Source organism: Halichoeres trimaculatus, unplaced genomic scaffold (assembly GCF_033239565.1).
Source record: "Halichoeres trimaculatus isolate MK-OKI-2021-1 unplaced genomic scaffold, fHalTri1.1 fHalTri1_scaffold_20, whole genome shotgun sequence".
In the NCBI taxonomy this organism is placed as follows: Eukaryota; Metazoa; Chordata; class Actinopteri; order Labriformes; family Labridae; genus Halichoeres; species Halichoeres trimaculatus.
The window spans coordinates 7342737-7359412 of record NW_027437198.1 but is presented as its reverse complement, the minus strand read 5'-3'; the positions used below and the strand labels follow the sequence as shown (position 1 = coordinate 7359412).

Here is a 16676-nt window from a genome sequence, read left to right as displayed (position 1 = left end):
CAGGAAGGAGCTAAAACTAAAATAGTAATTAGTGAATTAAAAAAATAAATATTAAATGAAAAATATTCGAAAATACTAGAGGGTAAGATAAGTACATGTGTAAATACATAAATAAATAAAATAATATAACAATATAAAATAAAAGTTGGATAAATAATATGGTAAAATGAAAAAGATATGTATTTATAAATATATTCAAATGTTCCTTTTTTTCTCTTTTTCTAGAGATGAAAAACTGTAAAGTTTATTTTTTTACTCACTCTTTACTTTTAGTTTTCCAGCAGCTTAAAAGTACGTGCCATCGAAGGCTTACCAACGACAAAGGTGCAATGCAGCCTCCCTCCAGCAGGTGTCAGCATAACAAACCTCTGCGTCCGCCTGGGTTATCTTTTATTTTTCTCCCTTGAACTTTGACCCCCATGTCACCTTGTCTGTGTTTAGTGTACATGTGTGAGGAAAGTACGCGGTGTGCGGCGGAGCTGTAGAGTTTTTCACAATGGTAAGAAAACATCGATAAAATCTGAAAATGTATTTGTCTGTATTATCGGATACAACGCTGAAGCTAACGAGTCAAACTAGGCCTGATGCTAGGTAGCATTAGCTAGCTTTCCACCAGCATCGTTGCATAAGACAGCTGTCAGATCTGTAATGAAAACATGTGAAATTAAGTTATGGACTAAATGATTGTCCGTAAGGCTTTGGCTGTGAATTGAAACGCTGTCTCTGTGCTTAAAGCCCGAAAAGGCTTCGTATTACATCCATACAGTCAGGCTCATCAGTCTGGCTATAGATTCATTAAGTCTGGGCTGTATTTTCAATGACACTCACCAAAATGAGTAATTTAACAGAGTAACATTCTTTCATACGATCAAAATTGTCTTCGAGCAGTATATGATGTTGTTAATCTAAGTCTTTATGTTGAACCTCTTCTCTGCAGGCTAAATACCTCGCACAGATCGTTGTGATGGGAGTACAGGTGGTGGGACGTGCCTTTGCTCGTGCTTTACGGCAAGAATATGCAGGTATGATTCATCAATTTTCAGTAATTTGGTGAAAAAAACTTTAAGTGGTTGTTAAATCCCCGTTGCTTTCATATATATCAAACTGTCTGTGGTAGCAAAGTTGTGTATGAGTTTGTGTTGTGTTGCTTTCTGTGACAGCCAGTCAAGCAGCAGCGAATGCCAGGGGCCGTGCAGGTCAGCAATCTGCTGCAGCCTCCAGCATCACTGGGATGAGCCTGCAAGAGGCACAGCAGATCCTCAATGTCTCTACACTTAGTCCTGAAGAGATTCAGAAGGTACAGACATTCTATGAAAAAGCGTGATTGGTCTTTGAAGAATTTTCTCTTGATATATCAAATCAGTGCTGAATATTTAGGATGATACATGTGCTACAGATCCCTTTAACATGTTACTTTGTGACAAACTTCTCTAACTGTGACTGTCATTGTTCTAAATGATGTGTACTTCTCTGCTGTTCTTAGAAATTAACGTTGATGCTTTTCCTTCTTGCAGAACTATGAGCACCTTTTTAAAGTCAATGACAAGTCAGTGGGCGGTTCGTTTTATGTGCAATCAAAAGTGAGTACTCTACACTGCAGTCACCAGAGATTTCTCTTTGATGCTTTTATCAGTTGCACAGTTAGAGTGGTTATACAAATTATTTAAAGGGGACATATCATGCTGATCCCTGATTTAATTCTTACATATAAAAAAATAAGTTGAAAACAAGACCTTACACCCCCTGAATTTTCAAAAAATGAGATGTTATATTTTTTCTGATATCCTAGAACGAGATTTGATGCCTCTGAAAATAGGTCATTGGCATTTGGCTGCGAGATTTCGACCGTCGTGACCACACAAGGATCCTCTCTTTTTATTGGAGTAATCTGATAAAGCAGCTCCTCCTCTGTGAAGTCAATTAGTCACACAACCGCCACTGAGGGATACACCCACCAAGAGCCGAGTATAAATACAGCTCCCTGCTAGCTCTGGCTAACTTGACTGAGTGCTAACATAGTGACCAACTGACGGCAGAGGCGATCTTTAGACTACACTTTCAGCATGATGGATAAAACAGACAGAGAAAAGTGAAGGAGCAGGATGGAGCTCTGTTATAGAAATAGTTTATTGGTGAAGTCTGCCTATATTTCCACGTATAAACTACATGTTACAGTACCGGTTTGACTCACCACACTGAAGCGTCCTGAGATGATCTGTGTCCAGGTGGATTTTCTTCCTCCTGAGCTGCAGAACCGTCCGGGTCTGACTCGGGTCCAATACAAAAGGATGTATCCTACACTCTGCCATTTTATTAGTGCTATCAATGCCTTACGGTGAAGTTTTGGCAAACAGCAAACTTGCTCGCTCTGCCCCATCCAATGTGGCGATTTTGTAAATACTGCCATGCTGCAAAAACTGCCCCCTGGCTCTACCCTCTCCACCCCTCTGATAGAACTGACCAATCAGAGCACAAAGGGCTGTGACATTGCGAGGTTACTGGAGGTCATTCTGGAAACGGAGCGTTTCAACGAGATCTTCAGAATGGCCTAAAATGAGGATATTGAGAACGCTATTGTGGGGCAATGAAGGAACTAAAAGACTTGTACTGAGGGCAGAAATGCTTTACAGGCATCCTAGTCTGGCATAGTGAAAGGGAGAAACAAGCATGATATGTCCCCTTTAAGTTCTTAATTGGCAATTTGGGCTGTTATATCTACATCAATTTCACTACAAGTGTCAGCAAGTTGAGAGATACCTTAGATTCCAATAGGTCATTGTTATTAAACCGAGGTTTCTGGTGTCATGTTTAATGTTGACATTGATCACAGAGTGGACTCCTCCCACACACACAGAAAACCATGAGTGATAAATTGATGTTCAACAGAACAAAATGGACTGATCATTGTTTGCATGCTATGAACAAAACAAGCAAACAGACTGGCTACGGGCTGTATAAGATGCACAAACAGCAGGAGCTGTACGTGATCTTGTACTGAGCTACAGAAATAACCAAAGTGTGTGTGATCTGCCCTCATGAGTCTTCCTTCCTCTCAGCCATCGTTAATGCTATTTTGTCTTTCTCTTTGTGTTTGTGATGCAGGTTGTGAGGGCTAAAGAACGCCTAGACGAGGAATTAAGTATCCAGTCACAAAATAAGCAGCAATCAGAGAAAACAACGGAAACATGAATGACAAAATGCCACCCATGTTATTTCCTCACCCCATCCTTTGTAAATTATGACCCAATAAAAGCCTTCTTTTTTTCTCTATCTTTGAGTCGGTGACATTTTTGTATGAAAGTTATTCTTTTAGACAGGAAGGCAAAGTCAAAGTGTATGCTTTTGTTTTTTTTATGTTTTAGATAATAACAGGTGTGATGTTATTTGTTACCTATAATTAAGGCAACAGAGTTTTAGCTCCTGTAGAACAGCTGACAAACAGAAGGCACTTCGCTAAAGCTTTTAAGCTAAATTCCAGTTAAATTGGGTTGTTTTTTTTTTTTTATTTTCTGAATTAATTTTTGGCTTTTGACCCTTAATTGTGGGGGAGGACAGCAGATAGAAAATGCAACTGAAAATGTGTGTGAAATGACATGCAGGAAAGACCGGTGGTAGAAATCATTATGTCCTCTAGGGGCAACATGGAGCTTGCGGCATGGTGCAACCAAGCCAAACAGTGGCTGTTTCCCAAAGCCAAGGTACCTTGCCTTGCCTTGCCTTTGAAGGCAGTGCCTCCGAAGCCACTTCCTTCCAATCCAAGGCAAGTGTCCTGCCTCTGCTCAAAAGGAGATGCTAATGGAACAGCCTACAAAGGCACATTTTGGGAGGAGCTCAGACGGCTACAAAGTTTGTCATGGCTTGCCACTTTTCTACACTTTTTGCTTTTTTATTGTCATATCATTGACACTCTGAAGGTGCAGCCTCTCAGTAATGATAGTTACATGAGTGACACACAAAAGAGTTAAGTGGTGGACATGGTATAAGTTGTTATTTTCAGCGGTGTATTTTGTTACTTACATTTCAATTGGAATTTACCACGCGCCTCCGCTGGTGCGTCTTTTCCTTCCATTTTTTTCCTTTTTGTAGATTCACGCATTGCATGTTGGGTATTTATAGCCATGGCAAGGCAGCGAAGGATACACCTGTGTATCCTTGGTCAATTAGCCACATGCTAACCAAACGGAGGACATATGCATCAGACCAAGGCAAGGCAAGGTACCTGGGCTTTGGGAAACAGCCAGTGTCTAGATCTGATTGTTTTTTTCAGTTATAGCTGGGAATGGGTACCTTTCACATTTGAAACGATACGGTACCGATGCCCGGTACCTGGCAATCGGTATCGGTACTCAACTGTACCGTCATTTTTGGTACTTTATTGTGTTTATGTAGTAAAAAAATATCAATTTGTTTGAAAATAATAAATATATATTGTTTCAATTTTACATATTTATTCTTCAGTATATAACCTTGCACTGCTGTGTTCATGTCCATCATGGAAAATCACCTACTCTTCCACACCCTCACAGTAACAAGGGTGCATTTAGGTGCCTAAACATGGTACCTTTTGATTTTACTTGAATCTGTACTTGGTACTTTTGACAGAATTCGGTTGGTACCTATTAAACTACCTGATTCGGTACCCATCCCTGGTGATAGCTGTTAGATCTAAGCTTTGCTATGGTGGTGACTATTTATGTGATCATCTCCATAATTTGCCCCAGAATATTTAGTTCAACACAAAAAAGAAAACACAAGATTTATCAAATACAACTTTATTAAACATTTCTTTTCATTGACATTATCATCAATATCGTAATAAAATTCCTCTAAAACAGGAGAACACCGCTATGTTGTACCAATTGGAGACTTTTACAACTCTAAAATTCTGCATGTTCAACCAGAGAACATGATGCCAGGAAAAAATATATTTTCTTATAATCCTTTTTTTCATATAGTGTATAACTTCTATATCTTACCCTATAATAAAAAGGCACTTGGAAAAATTAAAATACTGACAATAATATCTCACAAATGTGCAAAAACATAACTTGGAACAGGCCTTGTATGGCCTTAGTCTTATCATTAACCCTTTGTGCAACACTGTGGCACTTCAATGGCACCCCTTTACACTGACACTGAACTAGCTAGCTAACACGAATTCTGTGCCACTTGTCATAGCTTTAGGTGAGTGTTGCTTTAAAATCTCCAGGATCAAGTACCGTTTTCAGAAGTTCAAAAATATAAGACTTTAGTTTCAATTTTAGCAACTGAGGAAGATTAATACAATTATTCTTGGTTCCCAAAACAAGTGATGTAAAACCACATATGAAGGGGAAGGATGTGGCAGCATCCCCGTATCTACACACGCTATGAGGGGAACGAAAGTGCGTTTTCTTTTTTTTTACAGACTGAGCTCAAAGGGTTAATGGATCTTACAGCTTATTTCATATGGAAAAGTTGTGGACCCCGGCAGGATCCGTGTCATATTTTCAGCTTTCTGCTGTCGTGCTGAGTTTTGTCCCCTGTTCAACCTGCAGAGGAGAGACAGACAGACAGGGAGGAGGAGGAGAGCTGCTTCATCTGTGGGTTTCACTGTTGCCACGGAAACCATGTCTAGCCTACTTAACACCTGTTTCTGATGACATCACAGGGCAGGATGGTCCACTCAGAGCAGGAGATTCTCTTCATAGCTCAGCCTGGACCCAGAGACAGGCCGGATGTGTGTGTTTGGTGAGGGGAGGGAGTGTTTTAGATACTAATGACTAAGAGTTATTGAGGCAGAAACATGCATATGAAGTTCATTTTCGGTCCCTTCCTATGACACAGAGCTCCTCCTCAGACGGGGGGCTTGTTTGTGTTTAGCTCGTTAGTTTGCCTGTTTGCTGAATCTCTGGAAAAATGCTTTGTGGCTGGAAGGAGGAGGGGTTGAGCCTTTGGGTTTAATCTATAAAAAGGAGAAAAAAAAAAGCAGAGGGCAGACAGAGTTCAGTGGCCTAGTTTTCTTCAGGCTGGTATGCCTGTGACTGGCTGCCACATCGGGCGCAGCAGAGCCAGTGACTTCAGAGCTGAAAGACTGTTAGCCGGGTAGGTGGCCAGATGGAAGGCGGCCGCGCGGCACAGCTCTCCTCTGCCTCTTTTCCTATGCTGGCACACAGCCGCTCCTCTCATCTCTGCATATCCTCCTGTCCATTCAGCTACTCATCCAGGAAATCCTTTCTCTTCTTGCTATCACTGTCTCCCAATGCTGCCCGCCAATTTACCACCAAATGATATGTCTGTATGTCTACTGAAAAGAGTGCAAACAAAGAAAGAAACACCCACAGCTTGACACTCTTTAAGCTAGCACACATATCAGACTTGTTCCTGATGCTCGCCTCCCCCTGAACCATCCTCTGTGCACCGATGAGGACATCATGAAGGAATGTAAGGTCATTTGGTCCCTTAAATACCCCGTCATTTCTTAGAATCTACAGAGCAGTGGTTTCCAAATGTTTGGGTCTGTGATCACATGTTCAGTCGTAGTGTTAACTCAATTTCTTCCTTTTCACAAGTCTTTCTTTGGGTGTTTTTCTGGCTCTTGGTTTCAAAACAACACTAAAAGCTACCAAGATCCTAAAAAATGGGAGTACTGTGAAGATATTAGGGGTGTCCAGATCTCAATTTTCTGGACCATCTACGATCTTTAAAAAGCCTGACCTTGAGTTTGAAGCCCTGTATTGGGGAGATTTTTCTTTTGACAACTGGACTCTGAGAGACAAAAAGCTGCTGGCTATGCTTTTGGCAGCAAGCAGAAAGACAATCACCAGAAAGTGGTTAAGACCCAAGACACCAACAATTAAAGACAGGCTTGATATTGTACAGGATATTTACAGTCTTGAGAGGTTGTCATTTTCTTTGAAGGGTCAGAGGGAATCCTTTTTTCAGGACTTGGTCATTTTGGACAAAGTACGTGATACCTGTAATCTCTTCAATCTGACTATGTTTTGTTTATTGGGAATCCACCTGCCTTGTTAAGACTGATGCAAACGTAAAATTCTTGATGAGTCTCATTCCAGATAAGTTAAGAATTGGAGCTAGACCCCTCCTCCTACTCACCCGTTCTCCTTGTTCTTAAACCTATTAAAACTAAGGATTGGCAATGATCATTTTCAAAACCAGTGTGGAATGTATATCATACACTATACCCTTTCCCCAAAGGGATGCTATGTTATATGTGCCTTTCCAAATAAACAAAAAATTACCAAAAAAAAAAAAAAAAGTCTAACCTGCCAATACTGATTGGGCCGATACTGATTTTTACTTTTTATTTTTTAGAACAAACAGCATATTCCTTCAATTTTCCAATCTTATTCTATTGAAAATCATTGAACAATACCTGTGAAACAATAAAATTTTTATGTTTTAACTTAAACAACCAATAGCTTGTCCTGAGTTTTAGGTTTCAGAGCAAAAAGAAACAATGGCTGGCTGTCAGACCTTCCTGGAGGTATATGAGATCAGTTTCATATGCAAGGATCAGGGGGCAACAGTCTTTGCAGAAGTGCTTGAAGTTGCTGTTCATTGGGAATCCGCTTGAGGCTAGCTGCAGAAAGACCTAGATTACGTACACACCCAGCCATAAAAACTGACTTTTACGGCATTAAAAACATATTTACAGCCTGGTTCCAAAAACAGCTTGGGTCTAAAATGCTAATTTCACTATTGGCACACACTGTGCTGTGAGTGAATTTTTTTTCTAGCTCTGCGGTTTAAAAGTTATTAGGATCGCTTGATTTTTCAATCAGAGGCACAGCTCAGGTGACCATTGGGCGCCCTGTAGCTGCTCGAAGAACAAAAAAAGTGAAACTCACAGCCGGTGTCATTGCGGATGTGGCTGCGTCCGCGGATTGGCTTCATTTCATGGGCTGTTTCCCAAAGCCCAGGTACCTTGCCTTGCCTTGCCTTGAAAGGCACTGCCTCCGAAGCCACTTCCTTCCTTTCAATCCAAGGCAAGAGTCCTGCCTCTGCTCAAAAGGAGATGCTAATGGAACAGCCTACAAAGGCATATTTTACCATCAGATTCCTGTCACAAATGTATATGTAATTGGAGTTACATTGTCTCACATAACATGTGTTGCACTGTGGACAGTGCTTGGAAAGTTTATACAAACGTGGGAGTAGACCGTATGCTCAAGCTGCTACAAATATTGTCATGGCTTGCCACTTTTGTACGCTTTTTGCTTTTTTATTGCCACATTACTGACACTGTAGGTGCGGCTTCTCAGTAATTATAGTTACATGAGTGACACACAAAAGAGTTAAGTGTTGGACATGGTATAAGTTGTTATTTTCAGAGGTGTATTTTGTTACTTATATTTGATTTGGAATTTACTGCGCGCCTCCACTGGAGCGTCTTTGCTTTCCATTTTTTCCTTTTTTCGTAGATTGGCGTGTTGGATATTTAGAGCCAAGGCAAGGCAGTGAAGGATACACCTGTGTATCCTTAGTCAATTAGCCACATGCTAACCAAACGGAGGACATATGCCTCCGGAGGACATGAACATTGGAACAGTGCTTGGGCAGCGACTGATGATGTGGATGCCTGCCCACGCCCACATCAGACCAAGGCAAGGCAAGGTACCTGGGCTTTGGGAAACAGCCATGGTTTCAGGAACAGACTGGCGACGTCGCGGATGCTTCGTCCATGTTTTATACAGTCTATGGTAAGGATGGGCTGATCACTGAACCCCCCAACTTAAGGCAATCAGCAACGATTGATTGGCCGACCGGTCGATCAGTGAATGTCTAGTAGACATAATGAAAACAGGGAAAATGCTGCTGGAAACTAACTGCACGCAACAAGTACTGGACAAATTCAGCCAAGAGATACGGCTTAGTCCATCACTAGCTTCTTGCAGGAGCTTTAAATAGTCAACCTGCAGGTTTATGAATTTATTTAGCTTTTACTTTTAAGTATTGATAAATCCACCAATTTAATATAGGCTAACATTAAAATGTAATTCAACTTATACAGGAGCCATCATGACTATAGGATCTACAAAGCCTTTCATGACTTTATTTTTGTGTGTGTTCCATTTTTTTATTATGTGCATTTATGATATTTTATTATCTGAGAATAAATGTTAAATATTTGGAGAAGGAAAATCCTACGTATGGGTTGGGAAGACATTCAGCATTTTTTAAACGTCTACGTCTATGTCTCCACACCTCCTACCCTGTTAGATTGTCAGTGCTTATTGTACTTGTTGCATCACTTTTTAACATTTTCCTTCTGCTATTTCTCGGGGAGGCTTTTTCATATCCTCTGTCTGGATTTGTTTTCAGATATTTATGAACTGGACACCCTAAACCCTCACAGGCCAAACTTTTAAACTGCTTATTTTGTCCTGTCAGATCCTGTCTCAGTACCACAACACTCTCCCTCTTCCCGATCCCACAGTAATCTGCATGAATCTCCACAAATTAATCCCAGATCCCCCCAAATTGGAAACCACTGCTCTACAAAAACCACCCAAACCTCTTCCCGTATCTCCTCTTCTCCTCTCTGTCCCTCCTCTTTTTTGTACAGACTCATCCTCAACAGCAGAAAGCTGAGCGCAGAGCAGCCGTCGCAGAACACATGAAGCAACTTCAACATCAGAAAAAAATGTCTCGTCTGAACAACAGCATCAACAACGAATAAGAAGACGATATAAACAGCAATAACTGATCATTTCTAAGACTGGAGGATGGAGAAGTAGGACCAGCAATGTAAGCAGATGGGGAGAGGAGAGGTAGAGGGAGTGAAGGAGAGGTGGTGTGTGTGTAAGTGTGTGTCTTGCGGGAGTCTTCCTTGTGTTGATGACCCTCTCCTGCACCCAAAACCTCTCCTCTGTGCAGTCAACATCATGCATGCATCAGCGTTGAGGGACCCTCGCAGCAAATTACAGAAAAATGAAATAAGAGCAAAATATTTCACAAAGATCAATGAGCTGGCAGTAACACCGCGAAGAAAGGAAGGAAGAAAAGTGTGTGGCAAGTGCATCTTTACTGCTTTATCGAACCTTGTTTTCCCAGGTGTGACATGAGTCTTTTTTGCCCCTTTGGACAGATAAAATGAGGCAGTTTGGAATAGTGTGGCTTCCTAGTCAGTCCAGCTGTAAGCGGCAGTGAGTGCATCTCAACACCCCCCCTCTGCGCCATGACACATACATCCCTCTTTCCCTCATCATAGTATTTCTACGCTGCTGCTTTAGACCTGTTGAACTTGGGGCAGAACTTCAGCCCACATGGCTAAGTCGAGCTTCAACTGGATGACCACCTGGTTTTCACAGCTGGTTTTGGGTCAGGTCACTTTTTCAAAACACAAGACACCAGTGTTTATCACCACAGAGCTTTCTTTCATGCACAAACCCGTCGTGTTGGTTCAGTTACAGGAAAGCAGCCGGACAATCCAAGAGGGAAAAACCAGCAGGATGATGTGTACCGTGTTTGACCAGAGGGGGGAGCCGTGTGCACCCATGCCTTTAAAAATTCACCTGTGTCAAAGACGGAGAGAGGATTTGTCATTGCTGGGTGATGTAACACCGTTTGTCTGTGAAGTCCTCAGTTTGCTCTGTGCCCACAAAAAGCTCCTCACACACATTCTTGTTGGTCACCCTCCCCAAACTGGGGACAGATTGTCAAAGTGCTCCTCGCCAGTTTCTGTTACACTGGAGGAGCTGAGAGGTTAGCAGCAGGTTTGAGGTCTCAATACTATAACCAGTCGACACTGTTACGTGCTCTGTTAACTGAACTGTCTCAGAGCTGAGGAGCTGCGACAGATAGAGTTCACTTGCTTTGGTCTGGCAAGCCTGTCTGAATCATATTAATCACAGCGGCCTGTGAAAAATAGGTCATAACTTTGAAATCAAGCGTGGAGAATCTTTCTATTACGTGCACATTAGCCTAACGGTGAGAGCGTCATTTCGTTTCATGGTGTGTCTTTCTCACTGCTAAGCTAAAGGCACACTGTCGTTGAAGTAAAGGTAGCGTATAAATATTATCAATGAGGACTTTTGTGAGAACACAGAGCACTAAGACTGTCACCTTCATGGTCCCTGTCCACAGAACCAGCAAAGAGGAATGAGAGAAGTACAAAATATGAGTAAAGAGGAGCCTAGAGTCAGGCTTTGTGATAGAAATACAGGACCGTACGCGGTCTTTGACAGAGTTCTTGGGCCTCGAGTTTAGTTTCCCATCAAACAAGAGGCTTGCGTTGTATACTCAGTTCTTGTGAGGTGTAATGTTAGTGATAATTTCTCTGATTCAGATTGTTTCTCCTTTTCCGACCCTTCTCTGAAATGCGTTGCCTGGATTTGATTGTGCGAGCCGATCCTCATCACCTTTGACCGCTTATACCCCCACTATGGCATTTATCCTCTCATCCTAACCCCCTGAGCTCTTCTGGAATGTGTGTGTGTGTGTGTGTGTTCATGTGTGAGCATGTGCAGGCGTGTGTGTGTGTGTGTGTGTGTATCAGTTGACCACAGCTGGCTTGAGCACCACGGTGCCTGGGGGGATGACCACCCAGGACAGGGGATCATGAGACCCTCCTGTGGAGAGGTTCAGGACCCCACCAGTCATCTCATTCTTGGCCTCGTCCCCTCGGCCCTTCTTTCCGTGCTGGCTGTGGGCCCTTCGCTCAGATGACGCCCCCATCATGGGCACCATGGACAGGCCAAGAGCCGGGGAGGGGAACGCCGGGGAGAGCAAAGGGGACTTGGCGAGGCCCAGCGGAGAGCTGTTGAAGGACAGGATGGACGTGCCCAGGCTGCCTGGCGGAGAGCCGGGGCATCCCAGAGAGCTGAGGTCCAGGGGCCGAGGACTGAGGGGAGACATGGGGAGGCCACCACCAAGACCCTGCAGAGTGTGGCCCCCCAGGAGAGCAGCCGCTGCCCCTGGGATGATGATGTGGGCGGCGCTGACATAGGAGAGCTCTGAATCCTTCCCAGCCTCGCTGGCCAGCCCTCCACTCTGACTCCCTTTGAGCAGGGAGCCCACCCCACCTGGAGAGCCCTGCTCCTGGGCCACGAAGTGCCCGTGGGCCTTGATGTGCTTGCGGAGAGAGCTGGGGTCTGTGTAGCGCTTCAGGCAGCCCACCATCTTGCAGTAGTAGGGCTTGTCCACGTAGTGTGTGCGTGTGTGCTTGAAGCGGTCGCTGGAGTTGGAGTACCGCTTGTTGCAGCCCTCGTAGGGACAAATGTAGGGCTTCTCACCTGCAGAGCAGACACACATAGATTTAATTTTTCAAACTTGAGGAAATTTTTAGATCTGACATATTTAGTATATTTTAAGGCTTTGTGAATCCTAGTTTTATTTGCAACATATTGTCACCCTATCAAAATAACAGCCTGAGTCATTTATTAAAAAAAATGAGTTTATGGCTTAAATCATCTCTTGATCATGCCGGCCATCTCTGGTAAAAGCGCTTAAACCTTTAGCTAAAAGGATCATGCTCTTTAACCCCCCTAAAGGACAACGGCCTATGTCAAGAGGGGCCAATGTCAGGGCTTTTTTTTCTAGCCTAACTCAGAATTTTTGATTGTTTAGGGTAAAATGTGTGACTTGGGCAATTTAACAAGCTTTCATGACAGCAAGCTGCTTCAAGATAATCAGAAACTTAAGCGCAGAAGAAGCTGTAAACAGATTCTTGAAAAAGCTTCTACCATAGACTGTAAAAAAAAAAAATGGACGCCCTCTTGCTCGGCTCGAAGTGATGTCACCACAAAAACTGTTCCCCCTGGTGGCTGGCTGCAGTATAGTTTAAAAAAAAATCTGTCTCTCCAGTCATTCCAGATGATCTGTAGTCAAACTCTAAAAAAGTCCTCTTTTTTTCTGAAAAATTTCATTTTCGTTAGTTATACAAGGTTAAAAACAAGGCTTTACGTAATTTTTTTTTTTTTTTAGTCAAAATCTTTTTATTGAGGTACAAACAGAGTTTACAAAAAGCGCAGTGCTGATCGGTCACTGAAATTATACAATTTTATGAATAAACACAAAGTGCAGTTAGCAGTTTCATCGACATACAGAAAGGTGAAAAATGTGCATAAAAAGAAGAGAGAAAAAGGGAGAGAGAGGGAAAAGAAAAGAGTTTTATCAACTGCACACAGTAAATAAGTGAGGCATGGACCTACAACAACGGGCCATATTACCATTTTGCTTTTTAGGTAAATTAAAACAAACAAGTTAACAAAACTAACAAAAAAAACAAAACAAAAAAAACATCGTAGAACAAATAACCATCATAAAGCAATCCCTACCCTGTCACTGCCATTAATGATACGTAATAAATTTCCCAGTCCTATTTGAGAACTAGTTATATATCTGAGAGAAGAAAAAAAAGAGAGAGAGAAAAAAAAAAGAGAGAGATAGTCAAGCTGCTTCTGGTTCATGGATTTAGGTGTACAGAGTTCAGAAAGGGTCCCCAAATGTCAGAAAACTGTGAAGTTGAATGTTGAAGGGAGAATCTTATTTTCTCTATCTTTAAGCAAGACATAACTTCTGCCAACCATTGTGCATGTGTAGGAGGGGTAGCGTCTCTCCATCTAAGCAGCACTACACGCCTGGCTAGAAGGGAAGCAAAGGCAAGGGTCTGTTGTTTTTGCGCTGACATCTGTACTGCTCCTCCAGTGACCCCAAATATTGCAACAAGAGGGTTGGGATTCAATGTAACGTTGATAATCTTGGACAATGTGTGAAATACCTCTGTCCAAAATTTACAGAGACTAGGGCATTGCCAGTACATATGTACAAGTGATGCTTCAGCAATCTTACATTTATCACAGTGCGGGTCAATGTCGGGGTAGAAACGAGACAGTTTAGCTTTAGAAATGTGAGCTCTATGAACCACTTTGAACTGGATTAGGCAGTGGCGAGCACAGAGAGAAGTTGTGTTAACACGCTTGAGTATAGAGCCCCAAGTGTCTTCAGATATAGACAAGCCCAGGTCTTCCTCCCATGATCTTTTAAGTATGTCAGTAGACTCCTGCTGTAAGTCTGTCAGCATGCTATACAGCACTGAGATAAGTCTTTTTCGAAATGGGTTCAGTGAAAGGATTGAGTCAACAGCAGTTGTTTCTGTGGATAAGGGGATATGGGCAAATTTTGAGATGAGAAAATGTCTTGCTTGTAGATATCTGAAGAAATCAGACTTTGGTAGATTAAACTTCTGGCTTAACTGCTCAAATGATGCTAATTTGTTGTCTATAAACAAATCTTTAAAACGTATAATACCCTTTAAGTGCCAGTTGTAAAAAACACTGTCATGCATAGAAGGTTGAAAGAGGGGGTTTGAATAAACAGGGCTTAGGAGAGAAAAACTGTCTAGTCTAAAAAATTTCCTGAATTGAGTCCATATTCTTAAAGAGTGTTTGACCACTGGATTCTTAATGGACTTAATGGGAGGAAGAGGAAGAGACGAACCCAGCAGTGCAGGAATAGACATGGTGTTATCTGAGTTAAGCTCCATTTCCACCCAGTCAGGGGGGTTGGGTTGGTTTAAAAAGAAAGACCAGAGTGAGAAGGAACGCAGGTTGACAGCCCAGTAATAGAAACGAAGATTTGGGAATGCTAGACCTCCAATAGCTTTAGTTTTCTGAAGATGTAACTTATTGAGACGAGGATGTTTACCTTGCCATAAATATGATGAAAGAAGAGAATCAAGTTTGGAAAAGAAAGCTTTAGGGACAAAGATTGGCAGGGCTTGAAATAAATACAGAAATTTTGGTTGGATGTTCATTTTCACAACATTAATACGTCCCATGAGAGAAATGGATAGAGGGGACCACTGCGAAAGTTTTAGTTTAGTCTGGTCTAGCATTTTGACAAGGTTCTCCTTGAATAGTTCCTTGTATTTACACGTGACAGAAATACCCAAATAAGAAAATTTGTTTTTTTCCACTTTCAAAGGGAAGTTGCTAAAGTCTAATATACGTGCTTCATTGTTGATGGGAAAGATAACACTTTTATGGAGATTCAATTTGTACCCGGAGTGCTGACCAAACTGACTAAGCAATGATAAGATATGGGGTAGTGAGGTGCTCGGGTCAGAGATGAACAGCAGGAGGTCGTCGGCGTAGAGAGAGACCTTGTGTTCTCTGCCATCCCTCTTAATACCAGATATGTCTTTACAACTACGTAGGGCGATAGCTAGTGGTTCTATTGCCAAATCAAAAAGCATTGGGCTTAGGGGACAGCCCTGGCGGGTTCCCCTAAGCAGTTTAAATGATTTTGACCGCTGGGAGTTTGTACGGATGGAAGCAGAAGGGTCAGAGTATAACAATTTGATCCATGACGTAAAAGTTGGACCAAAGCCAAATTCATCTAAGGTAGCAAATAAATACTTCCATTCAACGCGGTCGAATGCTTTCTCGGCATCTAATGAGATTACACACTCAGGGGTTTCTTCAGAGGACGTATAGATAATGTTAAATAAACGTCGTATGTTGAAATAAGACTGTCTGTTTTTTATGAAACCAGTTTGGTCTGCTGATATAATACTGGGAAGTATGTTATCTAATCTGCGGGCTAAGATCTTGGCTAGGATCTTATAGTCTGTGTTTAAGAGAGAAATGGGTCTGTAAGAGGCACATTCCAGAGGGTCTTTATCTTTCTTAGCTATAAGGGTGATGAAGGCCTCATTAAAAGATGGAGGTAAAGAGTGCCTTGTATAGGATTCAGACAGAACTGCACATAACTGTGGAGAAAGTAAAGAGGAAAATTTTTTGAAAAAATCAACTGGAAATCCATCAGGGCCAGGACATTTGCCAGACTGCATTGAAGAAATGGCTGAGATGACTTCTGCTTGGGTTATAGGCTCTTCCAGCCTCTTTCTACAGTCCGGTGAGATTTTTGGAATTGAAAGATTTTTAAGAAAGTCGATGGTAGCATCATAGTTAACATGGGATTCTGAGGCATAGAGCTTCGAATAGAAGTCTTTGAAAGTGTCATTTATTTCTGAGGGGTTTGAAGTTGTGAGACCACTGGGCAGCCGTATCTCAGGTATACACTGTTTAACTCTGTACCCTTTGAGTTGGTTGGCAAGCAGTTTTTCAGGCTTGTCACCATGCATGTAAAACATGGTCTTAGTTTTTAAAAGTAAATTTTCAGTGTAGTGAGTTGAGAGAAGATCTAGTTTGGTTTGAAGTTCCACACGTGTTTTATAAAGGTCCGGGTTTCGGGTTTGAGCATAATTTTTGTCAATATCTTTAATTAGATCAGCCAGCTCTGATCGTTCTCTACAAGACTTTCTTTTTAGCTGGGCAGAGTATGATATGATCTGTCCCCTGAGATAGGCTTTAAGTGCGTCCCACACAATTAGACTGGACATGACAGATGATGTATTCGTAGTGAGAAAAAAAGCAATCTCTTCCTCCATAAATTTTACAAATTTGTCATCTGACAGTAAAGTTGTGTTAAGTTGCCACTGCCTACTTCTTTGAGGGAGGCCAGGTAGAGATAAGGCCATAGTGATGGGGGCATGGTCAGAGATAATTATACTTTGATAAGCACAAGAATGGACAAACGGAAGAAGCTGGCTATCAAGGAAAAAATAGTCAATCCTTGAATAGGTGTGATGGACATGTGAAAAGAAAGAATATTCTCTGTCCTTGGGGTGCAAAGAGCGCCACACATCATACACTCCATATTTAGTGAGG

General features: G+C 42.0%; 2 protein-coding genes across 5 annotated transcripts in view; one reads left to right on the top strand and one right to left on the bottom strand.

Annotated features, from left to right (window-relative positions):
* LOC141809131 (mitochondrial import inner membrane translocase subunit TIM16-like) overlaps positions 1–3252 on the top strand; it is a 170226-nt gene extending 166974 nt beyond the window's left edge. Inside the window, exons 1-5 of one of the 2 annotated variants that reach the window (XM_074695968.1) lie at positions 361–499; positions 938–1022; positions 1161–1297; positions 1515–1580; positions 3103–3252. In XM_074695968.1, coding sequence (XP_074552069.1) covers positions 497–499; positions 938–1022; positions 1161–1297; positions 1515–1580; positions 3103–3189 — 378 coding nt within the window. In that variant the 5' untranslated portion in view covers positions 361–496 and the 3' untranslated portion in view covers positions 3190–3252. Of the gene's footprint in view, positions 1–360; positions 500–937; positions 1023–1160; positions 1298–1514; positions 1581–3102 lie in introns of those variants that run through there. The other variant, XM_074695969.1, reaches the window with a different exon arrangement.
* A 5316-nt stretch (positions 3253–8568) lies between these two features.
* Positions 8569–16676, bottom strand: part of glis2b (GLIS family zinc finger 2b) — a 44141-nt gene continuing 36033 nt past the window's right edge. For 2 of the 3 annotated variants that reach the window (XM_074697102.1, XM_074697103.1), the window contains exon 7: positions 8569–12236. In XM_074697102.1, coding sequence (XP_074553203.1) covers positions 11497–12236 — 740 coding nt within the window. In that variant the 3' untranslated portion in view covers positions 8569–11496. The remainder of the gene's footprint in view (positions 12237–16676) is intronic. The other variant, XM_074697101.1, reaches the window with a different exon arrangement.